Genomic DNA, 19,844 nt, shown 5'->3' on the forward strand with positions numbered 1-19,844 from the left:
CAGCTGTTAGCAACATTAAAGGTAGGAAAGAATGAGCATCATAACTCAGGAGAGTTTAATTGTTTTGTTTTGGTCTTTTTAAATCACAAAAGGCAACACAATCAAATTTAAGGATGGGCTAAAATTACGAAATAGCTAAATTCGCCATTCTCTAACCACAACGGAAGATTATGAAAAATGAAAACCTACTGCCAAAAAGTAGATCATGTTGCAGTTGTATGAAGAAGCAGCATCTTGAATTTTAGTGACCAAAGATCTTGTGGCCCAAGGGGGCTGCAGGAAGAGATCAAAACCAACCAAGGTAAAGATCGGCTGGTACTAACATCTGCCATCTTTCCAAGCAGGTTTTTCAGAACAAGCACTTCAAAAGCCAAGCACTGAATTTTCTTCTTTCTCACATGGTCTTGATAGTCCTTATCCTTATACTTAGTTATTACCAAAGGTCAAAGGCCCATAGTATATGACGCAATATAGACATTGATATATCTCTATGCTCTTACAAATACATACACAGCAAAGAGCTTTGAAAACACAAATAAATGGCACATATCTTAGTCTGGAAGCTACTACTTTTCTGTTTCTGTGATGGTACGTAAAATGCAACATAAGTCAGCAAAAGTTTACAGGAAAAGAATTAACATATCAATCATATGTGCACATATTGAAAACACATCCCAATTTCTGAAAATGTAAAACACTGTAATCCAAGTATACTTAAAATCACTGGAATATGGTAAATTTAGGCATTTCTACTTTGGCAATTCAAATGGAGCTCATTGATCATGGTCGCAGGCACTCTAAGCATGACAAATATCACCCCTAGGGAGAGTAAATTCCACCAAAAAGCATTCATAGTCTGGTTTTATTTCCAGAAATTAGATTACCATATTTGGCCATATTTATTTCTGTATTTTATTCACATATGAGATTGTACTTTCATTTCAGAAATCTATGTTTTATGTTGTGTTTTCAACCAGTTACAAAACTACCTTGAAATGAGTTGTTGATTAGAGAGAACAGTTTTTAATTAAGGTGGAGAAGTTGGGGAAAATACCCCTTTCCCACAATAAAATGGCTAAAAGGGTGCCTCTCACTTCCCGCTTGTTTGTTTACTTATTTGCATGTGCCTCAATGTGCCCTCACAATTCAATCACAAACATCATCCTGATGGCACTGCAGTGTCACTTACAACAGCAAAGCAAAACTTTATAATATTAAAACAACCCAAATATCCAACAGGAGGAGAATGGTTATTGCTCATCTGTGTGGTAGAAAGAATGCTGTACAGCCATTAAAAATAACATTTTCAAAGAATATTTACTGACAAAATGCTCAGACTATAATGTTCAATAAAAAAATCAAGATCCAAAACTCTACACACAATATGATCCTAAGTGTGCCCCCTTTAAAAATGTCTATTTATCTATCATATGCATACACAGAAAAAAACCTTGAAGGAAATCCTCCAACAATTTAATACATACTTTTCTCTGAGGGATAGCATTTCAGGAGATTTTAATTTTCTTATTTTATAGTTCACTGTGATTTTCAAATTTCACACAATAAACATTATCCTTTTTTGAGAATAAATTTAAAATTTAATAATGTGTCTAAAAAAGTTATAAATTTAAAGAAAACACAAGAATACAGTTATTAAGAAATCAGATGGATAAAATATGTGAATGCATTTTGAAAGCTAAATAGAACTATACATATATATTATTTAATTTTTAATATTAATAATTATTATTATTTTAATTTCCATTGTAACTGCATAAAAATAGGTTAGACACTAGTTAAGGGAGAGGTCCATTTGGATTCATGAGCTTGTGTCTGAGATAACAAGACAAATTCAAGATCTCAAACTTCAGTCCTTTACGCTCACTTATTTATAAACAAACAAGCTCTATTTTTTGTCGCTAACCAAATGCTCAAGAAATTACAGAGTGCTGTAGTTATTTTTTCAAAGAACAGGAATAGGATGCAGGTATTTGACTGGTATCCACTTGGGGTACAATGGTGCCATACAACCAATCTATAAATAATTCGTGCAACTGGAAAATATACACTATCTATACCCATTCACTGATCTCCTTTTTTCCCTCCAGCTTTATTGAGATATAACTGAAAAATAACATTGTGTAAGTTTAAACTGTACAATGTGATGATGTGACATACTATATATTGTGAAATGATTAACATGATAAGGTTAGTTAACAAATCCATCACTTCCACTGTGTGTGTGTGTGTGGTGAGAACATTTAAGGTCTACTCTCCTAGCAAATTTCAAGTGTACAATACAGTATTGTTAACTATATTATAACTATATGTCACCATGTTGTACATTAGATCCCCAGAAACATTACTTTTATAAATAAAAAACTGCTTTAAAAAATGTTCTGTTGGGGCCAGCCCGGTGGCACAGCAGGTAAATTCACATGTTCTGCTTCAGCGGCCCAGGATTTGCCAGTTTGGATTCCAGGTGCAGACCTACGCACCATTTGTCAAGCCACACTGTGACAGGCATCCCACATATAAAGTAGAGGAACATGGGCACAGATGTTAGCTCATCTTCCTCAGCAAAAAAGAAAGAGGAGGATTAGCAGCAGATGTTGCTCAGGGCTAATCTTCCTCAAAAAAAAAAAAAATTCTCTTAATATGGCAGTTTATACCAAAAGAGAGAAAAATGAGTAAGCTGTGGATTTATTTACTTTTCAATATACATCTTAAACACTCTGTAAAAATACTAACTTTTAAAGCACAAACATCAATTTAGCTGCATTTTTCTTCTGAAAAAATTACTTACTAATCTCACTTTAATATATTTAATATTTATTACAGTCAGAAGAATCTATACAACAGAAAGGATTTAAATGACAAAGAAAAACCTCTTCATTGATCTATCCTTTTATGTAATATTCTCTTGTACTTAGTAAAAGCAACCATCCAGCTATTTCTTAAGGAATTTGTCAGCCACTAAATATTCTCCACAGAATTTGTGAGGGATCAGAATTTGCCACCCCAAAATGTGTCTCTTTAGCTTTATTATTTTTAAGAACAAAATACTCAGAAAGAAACTTTGACCTCCCCCCAACTGCCTAAAAGAATTTAAGATAGAAGGGCTGCTCTGGGAAGCTGCTAATACCACAAGATGACTATAGAATAAAATAAACTAGGTGCAGTAGACAGAGAGGAAACTAGCAAGGCCCATTTAATCAAAGTCCTCTCCATGTCCCATTGTCTTTGCAAGGCATGGCAAACATTTGTTCACCAAACACTTGCTTTTCTATCTCCACATGAATTGCCTTCCTCCTTGTTGAAGTCCCAAACCACTAGCCCCAACATCCTCCTTTGTCTTTAGCTGAAGATGGTATTTAAGGTGGTGGCTTCAGCCATTCTGGTAAGTTACTCAGTTTTCCTGGGTTTCTCCCATGTCTACATGTTACAAAACTTTGTTTAATTTTCTCCTGCTATTCTGTCTCAAGTCAATTTAATTATTAGACCAGCCAAAAGAACCTAAAAAGGGCAGAGGAAAATTTCTTCCTCCCCCACAAACTTAAAAACCTTGGACTCATAGAGATGCCTACAAACTAGTCAGGGAAGCTCTCCGGTTCTCAAAATGCATCATAAGTGGACAAAATACACATGTGTAGTAAGCAAACTTTCAAATGATCTGCTGTTTAAATCACCCTAACTCAAAGGAAAATACATAATTGTGAAGAATTTAAAATAATATTCTTCTAGCATTTTAGTTTACAAAACACTTTTCACATAGATTACCAACATCCCCACTTTCTTTACAAGGTAGGAATTATCATGCCCATTTTCCAGATGAGGAAATGGCTAAGCTTGATAAGCCACAGCTTGTTAAAGGTGGACCTAGAACTTTTTTTAAGATTGGCCCTGAGCTAACATCTGCTGCCAATCTTTTCTTTTTTCTTCTTCTCCCCAAAGCTCCCCAGTACCTAGTTGTATATTCTAGTTGTAGGTCCTTCTAGTTCTGCTATGTGGGACGCCACCTCAGCGTGGCTTGATGAGCGGTGCTAGGTCTGTGCCCAGGATCCAAATCGGCGAAATTCTGGGCCGCCGAAGCGGAGTGTACAAACTTAACCACTCGGCCGTGGGGCCGGCCCCTGGACCTAGAACTTGAACTCAGGAACCCTGCCCTCAATACACTGGGCACTCTGTACCATTCAACCAGATGGAACGCCACTGCACCTTCAGTGTTATCAGACAACGACATTCACAGGTGAGCAGGAGGGAAGATGGTCTCAGCTCAAACTGGCATGCTGCAAATGAACTTTTATAATAACATTCACAGGTGAAAATGACAGCTAAGGCACTACAATCACAGGATGCTACTGTTCAACCATTTGACGGCACAATTCCAGAGATAACAAGTGAAACTTGCCAACAAAACACATACAAGAAGATACTTTGGCCGAGAACAGAAAGATTGTCTGCACATATAAATGCCCCTTCTCAGTCAATTACATTTATGTTGATGGTTCAGGTTGCAAGTATCATTCTCGGTTGCCCAATGTTTCAGACAATGTATTTGCTGCTCTGGGTCAGGGAAGACTATAACCTAGTTAGACCTAGTGGCCAAAATGTGGTAGCATAAATCAAGGCACTGAGGATGTGGACTCACATCAAAATATAAGAAATCTTCTCAGAGTAAAGAGCCATAGCACAGAAAAGGTCTGGAACCGCAGGGAGGGCTGTGTCTTCTGCATCTTCAGTGCTGGACCCCTCGTGGTGCTAGGCAGACACCAAGAAGAAAGCCCGTGCTGGAAGTCAGCAGCACAAGAGAAAGACAAGGATGCTCTGGAGGCAGACTGATCTGTGCCCCAACACTCCTCTCCCCACCACGTCCCAGCTCTCGGGCCCCCAGCACAGCGCCAAGCACACAGAGATTACAGAGGGTATGTAAACTGGTTCTAGTGCTTCCCTTACATAAATATGGGCCCATAGCTTTGCTTTGTTGACTTACTTTCATGAATCTGGGGAGGAAACAATAACCAGACTTATGGGCTTTATGAATGTGGCCAAATGAACTGAGAAGTTTTCCACTCAAACTGTGAACGTACCAAGACAGAGAAGAACGAGACTGAAGACAAAACATTTCCCTTCCAGATTATACATTTCTAGCTCCCAGCTGAGGGCCAAGCTCAACAAACATTAAGTTACTAAATTAGGCTCTATTAACCAAGTTTGCCGCCTATTAAGGTTTGCCTTGGGTGAATTACTAAACCATGCTAAGCCACGGGATCCCTATCTGCAGAATAAAGAGGACTCTGTCATCCCAGGATGATTGCAAAGATTAAAAGAGCTAATACATGTGATGTGCCTGGCTCTTGAACCCAAAATTAGCACTCAATAAACAGTAGCTCTTACAATTGTATAATACAAAACAATGTTCATAAAAAACTAACAAGTTAGTATCCTAAATGAAACAGTCTTATTTTATTTTGTTTTACTTTCTAAGAAGAAAGGGCTGACTTACGCTTGGAGAAAGATGATTGCTTTAAATTAAATGCTCATCAACTAAGATAGATAGATGATAGATTGATGGTAGCTTTGATTGATAGATAGACAGATACATAGATAGACAGATACATAGACAGACAGACAGACAGGCAGACATCAGTTATGAGAAAACTATCTAAGAAAGTTTAAATTAAATCCACTGTGTAAGGAATAAAATGGGACTTACACCTCGGTACTCTCAAAATATATACCTCACCACTCAGTAGTAGGATAAAGATAAACATCTGTAAAAAAATCTTATGACTACAAAATATTTTTGTCTTATTTTGTTCAAAAACACCACATTCAAAGATGTTCAGAATTAAATTGATAAAATAAGGATTAGCTGTGATTTGATTTCTTAGTAGTTTATCATTACTGAATTAGTAGTAATTCACAGATAAATTTCCAGAAAAAAATAACACCTCCACTGTTTTGAAAGGAGTTTCACTCATTTTTAGACTCACTATTAAAACTCACTGCTGGGGCCGGCCCCGTGGCATAGCGGTTCTTGCACTCCGCTTTAGCGGCCCAGGGTTCACCAGTTGGGATCCTGGGCACAGACCCACGCATCGCTTATCAAACCATGCTGTCGAAGGCGTCCCACATATAAAGTAGAGGAAGGTGGGCACATATGTTAGCTCAGGGCCAATCTTCCTCAGCAAAAAGAGGAGGATTGGCAGCAGATGTTAGCTCAGGGCCAAATCTTCCTCAAAAAAAAAAAAAAAAAACTCACTGCTGAGTAGTGATGGCCAAGTAGCTTGTTACGGACCTCCCTCCCACCTTGCATACACTAAGAACAATTTGAAAAGCTGGACACACACACAAAATAATCCATTTGAAAGTCTCAGTGAGCTAACAAGACAGCCAGGACCTAAGAAGTAAAGACATCTTAGAGAAAGGACGTAAACTAGTGAGTTTGATAGTCTTTGAAGCTGTTTCTCTCAAGGAATTTGCCAGTTTCTAGGTGGTACAGAGCCAAGAGGCTAACAGGCCAAGCAGAAAGCAGCAGCTAAGAGGCTGGAAACCAGCGTTGAGTTTTTGGCAGTCTGAGGGGGTTGGGGGGAGGCCAAGGAGGAGGGAGTTGTGCAAACACCCAGATTTCCAGATAAGACCCTGGAAAGGCTATACTTTAGAAATTAGGGCAAGCTGGAAATAGGCAAGTTCTTCACAAAGCCCAAAACCTAGCTTTCACCTGCTCAATCCCAGAATGGATTAAAATAACATAACTCCACACCAATGCCTGCAAGAAAGCAAAGTAAATCTCTGAGGGAAAATAAAATCATGCAGAGCCTCAAGTTATCGCTTTGATTTTTCATACACAATGTCCAGCATTCAAACAAATTACAAGGCGTGCAGACAACTATTAGCGTACTGCTGAGTCCTTGCTGAAACTGACCCATAGAGGCCTTGTAACTCTCCAGCCTGAAATTCCCATTTAAGGATGAATCAACTCAGACTTATGAGCTAACAAGGCAGGAAGGGCCAAAACCTTGCTTGTCAAATGGAAAAGGTATATTCAAGAACGTAGCTGGTCTGGCCCCTGGAGCATCTCAGTTTTACATTAAAAAAAAGTAACAAGTTGCAAGCAACTTTATCTGCCCTACTAACTAAAGCAAAGCCACACTGACTCAACGGGGCCCTCGATTCACAGATTCCCTAAATGGCTGGGCCTGGTTCACTGATGGTTTGGCTAAGGTGAAACCTAGTGGTATCCACCAAGGAGCTGTGGCTACTCAGCCACAGTGTCAGCCATGCAGAAGCAGAAGCAGATGCCGCTGAAGACGAAAGAGACCCTTCTTTGGAAACAGGAACCCGGGAACAAACCACGTCTGCCGACTGAACTGTCGGGAACACTCACATAGGTGCCCACAGGAAGGGGTGCTTCTCTGCTGGGACCGACTGAAATCAAGCTGCTGTTGGAGCCCGACTCTGTCTCTAATGCAGAGGCTACCACTGCAGGGCAGACTTGTGACTCCTGCCTAAAGCTGACCCATTGGTCTCACAACGGGAGGGGCCACGTCACCAGGCGTGTTACCCCCTCCCACTCCCGGCAGATTGGCTACATCAGACCTTTGAACCCCTCTCGGCTATCAGTGCTGCCTCACCACTGTTGATATTTTTTCACGTTACTGATCAGCTGTTTCCAGCCACACCATTGTGGCCCGTGAAACTGATCTGAGTATTCGACAACGGACTGACTGTCTAGCTCTCTCTCCCTCATTCCCTCCTGGTCCATACACTTTAGGAGGCCATTTGATCACTGAATGCAGGTGTTCCCAGAAATGGGCCATCCCTTCATGGCCACTTCCTGAATAATGATCAGGACAAAAGGGGGGAGGAGGATAGGGAATGATACAGATCTATTTTGACAACTGAGCGTTCTGTCTTCACCTCTGCTGGCAGGAGGCATTTTTCCCTCCCTAACAGCACCTCCAGGCCAGCCTCGTTGACACACTCTCCAAGTAGCAGCATAGCTAAGAGGGCATCAGGGATTCAAGTTTAACTCTGGTTAAGTTCTATAAAAGTGTCCTTGTCCCTTGTGCACCTGACCCTTCCAGATGAAAAGTATAGGTGTGACTAGGGGGTGATTAGAAAAATCGTGAAGTTAGAGCTGCTGGGATGGGACATCCAGGTTTCGTGGATAATATTGCCATGAACATTCTTGTACAAGTCTTTGGTGCATATAAATGTACGCGTTTCTAGAGGAAGGGCAACAACCCAGCAGCTTGGGAGGGAAGACCTCAGACCCCAGTATGGTGAAAATATTAACTAGCTTGATGAATACACAAGATACGTCAATAATAACACCTACCACACCCACCAAACTTTCCATGAAACTCCCTCACCCATGGCCCCTGCTGTGTGACAACCAGCCCATGGACTGGTCAGAGATGGGTGTTTTGTCTAGCTCCAGAATGTGAACCAAGATTCTCTCTCCCAAGATACAAGCCTGAATATACTGAGTGAATAAGAGATGTTGCAGTGAGAACTGAAGCAGAAAAAAACAAAGAGAACAGGGCCACAATATGTTGAGTCAGGACCACGAGGGGCATGGCAGCCTGAAGTTAGGGGAAACAGAATAAGTAGGTCACAATAAAGGCAGCGCGAGACTCATCCTTATATTGCCTAACAATATTTCCACTGTCCCCGTGCCACACACAGAAGCGACCATTATTCAAGACAACTTGAGTTCATATCTCTCCCTTGCAATCAAAAGGGCTTAAAGCAAATAATCATACAACAGAAACCGATTACCCCAAGAAAAGTTTAGCAACACTAGAAAAAGCACACTACACACTTGATTAATGAAATCTTAGCAAATGCCTTAAAATAACTTCGACTAGCTGCTGGGTTTCAAAATTGATTTTGCAAGATGGATGAAACATTGGTTTATGGATGACGTCCCAACTGTTGCAAAACTATGCAAAATACGGAGTGACAAGAAGCATTAATGGCATCAGAGAGGAAGCACTCATTTTTGACTCTAAATAAGACTCTTCCAGCTGCACAGCTGGAAGAATTTGGTAAATGGACTTCAATAAAGAAAAGAAGATTCTTCAGTGAGAGAATCATCAATAATATAATTTCCCCTAGAGTGAGATCAGATCATGAAAATACCTTCACACCATGATCATGGTTAAACAACCGAGCACAGATTTCTTTTCTTTAGGATTTAACGTGCTGGAACTTACTTAAAAGCTAATTCTGCCACCTTTACAATTACTTATAATGTATATATATGTTCCTTTATAATGATATCAAAGAAACAAAAGGATGATGAGCATTATAACACACACCGAAACACAAACACATTACAAATTCTTTCCAAGATCATTCTCTTCAGAGCTACACGTAGTGCAACCTTCAGTGCCAAACAAGGGATGCCAAAAAGGAAAAACTTCCCTATTTACAAGTGAAATAATACGATGTCTGGGACTTTCTTTAAAATAGTCTAGAAACAAAAAAAAGCAAGCACGCATACAGGGCAACAGAGAGAACAGGAGAGCAGAAGGTTGAAGACCGCTGAAGCTGGTGATGGGTATTGGTGTTGCCTGAACTATTCTATTTTGTGCATGTTAAATTAAAAGTGTTTTTTTAAGAGGAAGGAAGGAAAAAACTTCCTAAGTGACCCTAGTAATGAAAACAAAAAGAAGGTCAAAGAAGAATTATACTAGAGAGGAGGTAATAAAAATACGAGCTGATGGGGTCAGCCCCAGGGCCGAGTGGTTGGGTTCGCTCACTCCACTTCAGCGACCCAGGGTTTCGCTGGTTCGAATGCTGGGCGCAGACATGGCACTGTTCATCAGTTAGGCCAGGCTGAGGCGGCGTCCCACATGCCACAGCTGGAAGGACCCACAACTAAAAATATACAACTGTGCACTGCGGGGCTTTGGGGAGAAAAAGGAAAAATAAAATCTTTAAAAAAATAAAAAATACGAGCTGATAAATGCACCGACGGTTCGTGAGCCAGGCCCTGTGTGAAGAGCTTGGCAGGGACCATTGCCCGTGCATCTCACAACAGCCCAGTGAAGTAGGTGGGCTCCTGATCCCCGTCTTGGGGCAGGGGTCCAGGCTTAGAAAGAGAAATTGCTCAAGATGAGTATCTGGTAAGGAGCTGAGTCAAGACTGAAACCCCCATAGTTTAACCCCTGAACTGAACCACACACAGTACTACAACCTGACCTGGAAAGTGATATTCTTAAAGTTAAAGGAAAGAGAATTCATATTGGACACGAGCGGCCTCTGATTCCTATGTATCATGACTTCTGTGACGAGTTACAATGCTATACAATGAGCCCTAGGCCAGGTTATCACCTCCCCATTCCCACATCACTAGCCCTAGGAAACCTCCTCGCCTTCCCGTTGTCCCTCTATTTGATAGCACCAACCCCACAGTTTACATTAGTCACACGAATGGCATGGACCCATAACTTCAGTTCAGGAAATGAATCACGCATTGTCCAAATTAAATCAGACAACGACTAAAACATTTCAGGAACCTGAAAAGAACGCAAAGTACCAGTTACCAGAGTCCCTCAGATCCTTGCTCTTTCCGTCATCATAGGTCTCTGCCATGTCATGCTGGTAAGGATGGGAAGAGCTAATAAAAGAAATTGAGGCCTACATTTTAAAAAATAAAGCACCAGGGCCGGCCCAGTGGCATAGTGGTTGAGTTGGCATGCTTCATTTCAGCCTGGGCTTGCAGGTTTGAATCCTGGCCTCAACCCAGTACCACTCGCCACGCCAGCCGTGGCGGCATCCCACATAAAGTAGAGGAAGATGGGCACAGATGTTTGCTCAGGGCCAATCTTCCTCACAAAAGAAAAAAATAAATAAATAAAGCATCAAAAGATCGATAAATTTTATTTTTAAGCATAGCTTTTTTTAACATCGCTTTATTTGTATCTTCTCAGATCTTATGAGAATTCTAACTTCGATAACTTACTCTACTCTGATGCTGTAAGTTAACTTCTATAGGACTCACCAACTTTCTGTCTCATTTCTTCCTTTACAGCTCAAAAAGAAAAGAAATATTATTTAAACTTGTTACTTTTTTCCTGCCTTCTCCTTAAAAGTATATTTGGGGCATTTTGCATTCACTGTGAGGAATTGTAGGAAAAATTATTTGAATCCTTATTTTTCATTGAATCCTAAGTTTTTCAAGTACCAACAAAAAGGAAAACTGAGGACATGTACCTTCTGCATCTCTGTTCCACCTACTGATACCAATGTTTTCGGCAAATAAAAAAAAGAAAAACTTGCTACTCTTTTTTCCCCTAAATATACACACAATCATATTTGAATCCTTGGGTAAAAATGCTAAAATATACCCTGGGGTGGAGCCAAAATAATGTTTTATAACTTCTCAATCAGCTAAAATTAGAAAATTACACCAATGGAAATATAATGAGTAATTCTGGAATAATGGTTAATTTTTAGAATAATGGCCAAATGTATAAGATAACCAAACATTTCCCACAGTGTTATATTGATACCTAACAAATACCATCTTTAGTTTCATTTAAATATTAACTAAGATTTTACTATATACAGTCTTAAACTAAGGTAAACTAATTTGAGAGAGTAATTTATACTGTGATTAACTTAACAGAAGCATTTCACATCCTTAGTCCTGAAAAATAAAACTCCCCAGATTGTAGACAGATTGGATTTCCAACTCATGAAATGATAATGATACAAATAAAACCTGTAAATTCAAACATATATAACTGCACAACAAATATTTAATGACAGAAGATAAACTCAACACACATACACACATATCCCTTTCTTGTTGGACAAACAAATAGGCACAAAAACATAAAGTTACTTTAAAATTGGGAAAATTAGGATTTAAGACCTGAGTAAATCCATATTGTTTTGCCAATCTGGCTTATTTCATTACAAAATAATCTTAAAGACTATATTCCTCTATTCCACAAAATTAAAATTATATTGACTGTAGCATGGATGTTTAATAAAAAATATGGACAAAATCAGCTTAAATATATAATCTGCCTTAAACAAACAGCATATCAACAATTGTTTTAACAGACTATTAGCATTTGCTCGCTGAAAGCAGAAACATTTGGTTATCACACATGCTTTAGGACTTACCATCACCCCGTGAAAGGAAAATATCTCTAATTTTTAATTAAAGGAAAAAAATTATGCTATCACACTACAAATATTTTCCATCATTTAATAGTGCGTTTAGGTATCATTTTTTAAAACCCATGGAAAAAATACTTGTCACAATAAAATGCATTTTTACATCTGTCACATCAAAGATGTATTTTTCTATGTTGAATTCTTAACAATAAGTACAGTAATATAAATAGTAAGGTTTAGTGTAGCCAAAATTAAACTAAATTTTTCTAATCCATAAATTATTTTTCTCCATTAACTTTAAATGGAAGAACAATTACAAAGTTCAAGGAATAAATCATTTCTCTTCCTTAAATTATATTTTTAAACTTTTTATAAGATTTAGCACATATTTTTAGTCCATTTACCCTTTATTTGTGTTAACGAGCAAAAGTTGAACAAAAATATTGATCTGGTTGTGGGACATCAATTAAAGATGAACTAGAATGAAATCCACAATCCAGAACCAACTCCTCTGCTTGCAGTCAAGTTAGGGAGGCGAGCATGACTGACTAGCAATGAGGTGACAGGGGAAATCCCATAACCTTTCACCTCTGTAAAATTAAATCAACATGTTTAATTCAGCACAAATATGACAATCATCTACTACTTCAAACCTCCAGAACTAAGGAGATATTTTCCCCAAAAAACAACTGAAATCAGGCTGAACACAACACTTGACACTACCAGGAAAACAGGGATGAAGATGGCTTTGTTCCTAAACGTCTCTCCTGCTAGTCGGCAGGACAGATACGGCCACTTAAACTGACCAGACTAGCTGAGGTGTGTCCTTGCACCCTAACTACAAGTATTTTTAAAGATCCCTATTGAAGGAAATGAATGTTTAAAAATAAATTTCGTTTTTCTTTGAAAATGTAATGGTCTGCAGTCGTATTTATCAAGAATTGCAACTGCCCTGTAAACCGTTTTCTAAGAGAAATAAGAATAAACAAAACAGTGATTCACACACTACAACCCCAACCCCCATCCCACCCAGATTTCAAATTTCCTGAAGCTCAGGGGCCTTAAATGGCCTCCTTAGTAAGGCACTCTTCACGGTTATTCGGTCGTCATACCTGGAGCTGGACTTTGAGCATCTCCCTAGAACTCTGAGCCTCACTGTTGGCACAGGTGAAAATGAAAAAGTAGCACCGATCTCCAAGAGCCAAAGTAGATTCAAATTAGACGAGATAAAGGAGGCTAACACTGACCGGGCATACAGAAGGTAGCCACCAAATGCAAATCCCCTTCGCCCGTAAACACTGTCACCTGGAATGAAAGGTAAGTTTTTCATTTTCCATAAATGGAGCTTTTTTAGAAAGAAGAATCAGCAACTCACATTTGGAGAAGAGGAACACCATTTAAAAAAATTTTTAACTGAACTTATTTCGATTGTATCACCAATTATGATCTCTAAGAAGCAGCCACTATGGAAGGCTGAAAAGACAGCCTTGCCATCTCCCAAGGATTTACCAACGTGAAATCTCAGGACACTGTCGAAAAAATGGATCAACGCAAATATTCCTTCAACCTAGGCATATTTGGAAAGTGGAAAACACCTTTCTTTCTTCTTCTTAACTGGAAACAGTTTAAGACAAAGAAGTAAAACCAAAGAAAAACGTTTTTTCTTTTGTCAACCAACTAGAATTAGTCTTCTTTTTATTTCTTTTCTTTTTTAAGGAAGATTGGGCCTGAGCTAACATCTGTTGCCAATCTTCCTCTCTTTTTTTCTCCCCAAAGCCCCAGTACATAGTTGTATATCCTAGTTGCAGGTCATTCTGGTTCTTCTCTGTGGGATGTCTCCACAGCAAGGCTTGATGAGCAGTGCTAGATCTGGCGCCCAGGATCCAAACCAGCGAAGCCCGGGCCTCAGTAGCACAGCGTGCAAACTTAACCACTTGGCCACAGGGCAGCCCCTAGAAGTATTATTTAGACGAAGCAAACCAATGCCTCTTTTCTTCTTATAACTTACCTAAAAACACAATTTATTGGAATTTTAAGATTATTTGAAGGAGAGGTAGAACTGAAACTGGCAAGAATGATTATAGGCATCTTACGATAAGAATTACATCAACTATAGTAACTGTCAATGACATTACGGTACGCCGCCCTCCAGACAATGATATTGCTATAGGTTTGGCACCTGCTGACATAACTGATTTATCAGGAGGTCCACTTCAATCACCGCTTGTCCTTAGCTTTTCGGATGCAGTATTTATTACAGAGACTACTAACTTCTAAATCTTGTGAAATTGTCTTTCATATCCTCTACACAGCAAAAAGCTCGCACTGTCTGTTATAACCTTAGAAATAGGAGATGTCATTATTGGAACGTGGAAATCATCTTAGCCAGACTCTTAATCTTTCCATATTAAGAAACAAATTTCATTAAGAGAAAAAAAAATGGAAACATTAAGAGATTAGCCTACAGAAGTCACACAGAAATGGTAGAGGAAACCTATTCTGCCTCCCTAAGTCCTGCTTCAAGCCTTGACCTCCAGCTAGGTTTACGAGGTCGCTGGAGATACTTATGAGGAAAGTCCCAGAAGCATCTGTGGAGAAGCAGACCGTGAGACGGTCCCTGCTCAGTGCCTCACATCCGCCCCCAGCCCAGCCAGTTTCACGGGTCCACCACTTCCGGTGATAGAGAGGATCTGAGCACATCAGTAACACAAATTTTCGGGAAGGGGACCCACTGCATAAACTGTAGATTTAAGGTACAACGTTTCTTTTTGATCTTGTCTTCGAGGTTTCTTCTTAATTCTTCAAACACACCAGACAGGCAGTGCTGGAGAAAAGCATCAGTCAGCTGAGCTAACCCAAGTCACAGAAGTGTGTCTAACAAAAGACAAAATTTGACAGGTTTCCCCATCCACCTCCTAATCCATTTAAAAATGCTTGTTCTCAACATCTCAGTTTTATCTACCACCACCGAAGGTTCTAATTTGTAACCTCATAGAGATGTATAAAATGACTGAGAAATACTCCTAACTTGTATGATGACAAACAGAGAAAAATTTTTTTCATAAGATGACCTGTTTAGGACTTCCATTAGAAAGTGGCACGTAAGTCAAACTATTTGGAGGTTACATTTCTCTATAAAAGTGTGGTCTAAAGAAAACTGTCCTGAAGATAAGAGTCTGGATATTTTCCAAGTAGAAAAATGTTGGTTGTCATATAATGTTAACTGGTCAGACAGCCATATACGTTGCAACAGATGACAACTCCCCGCTCCCAGCTCAAAAAAAAAGTGGTTCTCTCCTGATACTAGTATAAATACAAAGAGAAAAAATAATTTGGAATTGTCAATGACACATATTCAGAGAAATTGCACATACCCTATTTTATTGTAGAAATAATAACACTTAAAAATCGATTAGTTTTGACTTCTGTGGGGCTTTGGAACACATAACTTAAAAAAAAATCTCACCAATAGAAAATGGAAAAAAAATAGATCCTGAAAAAAATCTGTTTCCTCAAAACCCCTCTCCTGCTCTCAATTTAAATTCTAAACAGCATGGCAAAACTTAACCTTATACTCCCAGTATCTATATCTACAAAATTGGAAATCAGTTTTTCAAATAACCCTCAACACACCCTCAAAAACCAAAGGGCACGTGTTTTAAATTTCAGATCTACAAGCGTTATACCAAGATTTATCAGTTGTCTGTTAATGATTTATAGTGAAACCAAAGTGAAAAAGAAATCAAACTTCTAGCTGATCTAGTTTTAACTCCTCTTAATTTTACACGCTGTTTTATAAGCCCCAAGGGGTTATTTAGGCGTCTTATTCATCGTTCCATCGCTAGCGCCTCCCCCAGCCGCCCTCGTTGGTTTGCAACAGAAGCTGTTTGGTCTGACTTGCACGGAAAACTCAGCTGTGAAATATTTTTATGCAACAGCAAAGACAATCGGCCTCTTTTTTTCAAGGCAGAGATCTAGAAGCGAAGTGAGAACATTTGGGAGCATAAAATTAGTCTGCTTTAACTTTAATAACCAAATGGTGATTGAAAAAAATACAGATTTCGCGTTTGCCGGAATGAGGGGCGGGAGTTACTAAATCTAGAGGGTTTTTTCCTCCCTGAGTACGCACATAGCAAAACTAATAAAATTATGACTGGGAGTAAAAAGGTCACATTCATTTTCAAAGCAGTCATTTAAAAGTACACAGAAGCGTTCTTTAAAAATGCCCACATGTTTAAACACAGCAGGAATGTGGCCACCAAATATTAATTCTGAGGGAAATGGATACACATTTACCTTGCTAATTAGACCCAGCAGGTCAAATGTTAGCAAGGTAAACTGACATAAAGCACAAAAACAGATTAAAAACGGCCAACAGAAAGTGCCTGTCCGTCCCGGGAGCCCCGCTCATTCCATGCACAGCAAGCAGGCAAAGAAACATACACGCACCCGCCGGGTAAGGGAGAAACCAAACTTTTCCAAATAAGTTAGTTCCGTCTTGACAATCTAAATCCAACAGGTGTCAGCACACGTCACCACACTAAATCCTTCCAAACAAGGTCTAGAGAAGCAATGGATGGTTAGCAATGAAGCCGACCCGGTCCGACCCGACCTGATCGCTTTCACGGTTGTGAAAGAAATAAAGCCGAGCCTCTATTCCAACTGATCACAAGGAGATGGGGGAAAGGGGATGGAGATGCAGAGGCGCGTGGAGATGTCCTGCCACTGAGGCCGCAGGGGGATCTCGGATCTCGGAGCACGGTCCCTACGTTAGGTCGAGCCCTGGACCTGTGGGGTTAGAACAGCTAAGAAGCGCAGCGGCCGGAGGCAGGGGGACGGGGGAGTGAGGGCGGGCGCGTGGTACCTGCTTGTCCAGCGCTTCCCGGGCGCTGCCCGGCCCGGCCCCGGCCCTGGGCGGCGCGGGCGCGCGCTCGCAGCTGCAGCCCTCCAGGAGGTACATGCCCGCCGGGCGGCCGCTCTGCTCGCCCTCGAAGTAGAAGAGCACATTCTGGTAGAGCGCGAACCACTTCTCGTGCCAGCGGCTCGCCTCCGCTGCCTTCTTGCTCAGGAAGCCGCGCTTGGTGCCCTCCTTGCGGGCCAGGAAGGCCAGGTACAGGGCGTGCCCCTCGTTGTAGCGCACGCTCTTCTGCATGGTGAGGGCGCGGGGGGCTCAGCGCTGCCTCGCCGCCATCCCCGGCCGGCTCCCCGAGGGCGCGCCCGCCGCGGCCGCCGGCCCAAGGGCGCCCCCTGGCCTGACGCAGCGCCCAGGGCAGCCCGCCGGCCTCCGGGGCGCGGCGCGGCGCTGCGGGGTCCGAGGGGCGCCGGGCTGCGGCCAGGGCACGGGCTCGGCCCGCCCGTCGCCCTCCGGGCCGAGCCGAGCCCAGGAGCCCCCGGCGCCCGCGTGGAGGGAGGCCGGGGAGGGCGCGGGGCCGGCCGCCGCTTCGCGCAAAGTTGCGGGAGCCGGAGCCCCCGCGGCGGGCCGGGGCGCGCGACGCGCGTCTGCCGGATGAGGACTGTCCTCGGGCAACTCGCTCCGGGAGACAGAAGGTAAACCGTCACGTGGGAGATCAGCTGTAATCGGCTTCAGACCGACTTAAAGGGCAGAGTCGGCGCGGCGGCCGTGACGGCGGCGCAGCCCGCTCCCCCGGCGCGCCGCCCGCCCTCGCCCGCCGGCCCGGCCGCCGCTCTGCGCCCCGGAGCGCGGAGGTGGGCGCGCGGCGACGGCACCCAGCCTCTCCCACCGCGCGGCCGCACACAGGCAGTGCACACACAGGCTCACATTCGCACAAATACACACTCGCGCAACGCTCACACTCATACAGACAAGAGGATGCATACACACAGTCACAAACGCACACTCATACACGCAGATACATTCACGCAAATACACTCACACAACGCAATGCTTATACACAAAATTCTGCGCTCACATTTATACAAATACATCCACAATGTGCACTCCTACACACAAAAATACAAACCCATATACAAATACACACTTCCACAGGCAACTACGCACGCACACTGATAAGCTCACCCAAACACACGTTTACACACACAAACCATACACTCAGCCAAATTCACACAAGCACACAACATAGACACATGCACACAACAACACTCATACAAACTACACACAAATACACACCCATACGCAACACATTTATACTCACACATTCACGGTCAAACACATTCACACAGGCAAATAGTCATACACAAACATACACACAAGAACACACATACACGCATGAGCACAAATGCACAAACACATTCACTCAAATATATAAATATAGACTCATACACAAGCATTTGCAAACATACGAATACACATTCATGCAAATTCTTACACTTTCACGAACCCACTCACACATACAACACACTCACCTGCCACATCCACGCACTCACACCATCCCTGAATGCGTTTCCATGGCAGTGGGTGGAGTCCCAGGATGGCTTTGCATAACCGGCAATCTTGACTTTTCCGCGCGTACTTGCACAGTTGCATTTAAAGCTGGAGGCGAGGGTTAGTGAGAGCCGTTCCCCCGTTCCCAGGAAGGGATCAGATGCTGCTGGTTCCCTCTCAACGACCGAGATTTTTCAGGATTAAGATAAAAGAAACTAATTTTAAGCATGGAGTTTTCAACCGGAAAAAATACCCAAATAAGAGAGACAGGCTGCCCCCGGCAGAATCTATCCCAGGGGCCATGCTGTCAGAGGTTCAGCAGATACCCGTGCGGGAACTGGGAGTCATTTGATTAACAAATCGCAGGTACGGCCAGACAACCAAGACCCCTGCTATAAAATGTAAGCGGAAGAGAACTGATGTGCCCAACAGCAGTAGGAGAAAGCTCGTGAAATCCCCAGGGAGTGCCCGGTTCTGATAATGCTGTCTACGGGTTTTTTTTTTTATTCCCCTTAGTCACTTATAAAAGTGGTTTGCCATAAACTGTTTACTGTTAAAAATAAAAAATAATAATAAAATCCTTTTCTGGGCCATGAATCGGCGACAATACACCTGTCTTGTCCCACTAGTTGTGTGTTCATAAAGTGGTAGCCCTGGGCTTCTGCCTGTTCCGTAAGTGGTGTTTTTGCAGAATATTTTAACACTGCTTCGCTGAGCAGCTGAGCATTTTTCCTTTTTACCTAAAAAAAAAAAAAAAACCACTTTCCCTATTAAGAGCTATATGATAGGGAAATTGCCATTTGAAATTGCAGTGTGAGAACAGCGGCCATTTCTCTTTACATATTTTTTAATATCTAAGGGACAGTGCTGTGCTGATTTGGGTTAACCCAGATGGGAGCTGGCATTGTTCTTTAGAGCAGATACAAGGATAGAGACAATAAGTAAATGCGGACAAGCTTTTGAGCCAGCTTCTAGATGCAGAGGAGATGGCAGTAGCCTCAGGAGGCCTTTTATTTCCTTCTCTGTGGTCCAATCCCAGCTCTGAAAACCGCAAGCGAGTTGACACCTGCATAATTGATGAGCTCCATTTTTGAGCGGAAACCATTAAGGATGCGAATTCAGTACCAAAACAGTTTTGCGATGAGTATTCAAATCTTCTAACCACTTGTGTTTTTTCGGATGTGAAACGTTCTTTTCCCCAATAAGCAAATGTCTCTGGAGCTGAGGCTAATTTCAGTGCTGACTTATCCTTCCTGACTACTCAAACGTCCTTTTGATTTCAACCACAGGAAGTATT

At 41.6% G+C, this 19,844-nt stretch overlaps 1 protein-coding gene across 23 annotated transcripts in view; it reads right to left on the minus strand.

Annotated features, from left to right (window-relative positions):
- Window positions 1–19,532, minus strand: part of RASGRF2 (Ras protein specific guanine nucleotide releasing factor 2) — a 214,970-nt gene extending 195,438 nt beyond the window's left edge. For 10 of the 23 annotated variants that reach the window (XM_070234586.1, XM_070234585.1, XM_070234588.1 and 7 more), the window contains exon 1: window positions 17,009–17,296. In XM_070234586.1, coding sequence (XP_070090687.1) covers window positions 17,009–17,296 — 288 coding nt within the window. Of the gene's footprint in view, window positions 1–13,256; window positions 13,450–16,593; window positions 17,387–18,528 lie in introns of those variants that run through there. The other 13 variants (XM_070234604.1, XM_070234602.1, XM_070234600.1 and 10 more) reach the window with 9 other exon arrangements.
- Between the last annotated feature and the right edge of the window lie 312 nt (window positions 19,533–19,844).

Source organism: Equus caballus, chromosome 14, assembly GCF_041296265.1.
Source record: "Equus caballus isolate H_3958 breed thoroughbred chromosome 14, TB-T2T, whole genome shotgun sequence".
Classification (NCBI taxonomy): Eukaryota; Metazoa; Chordata; class Mammalia; order Perissodactyla; family Equidae; genus Equus; species Equus caballus.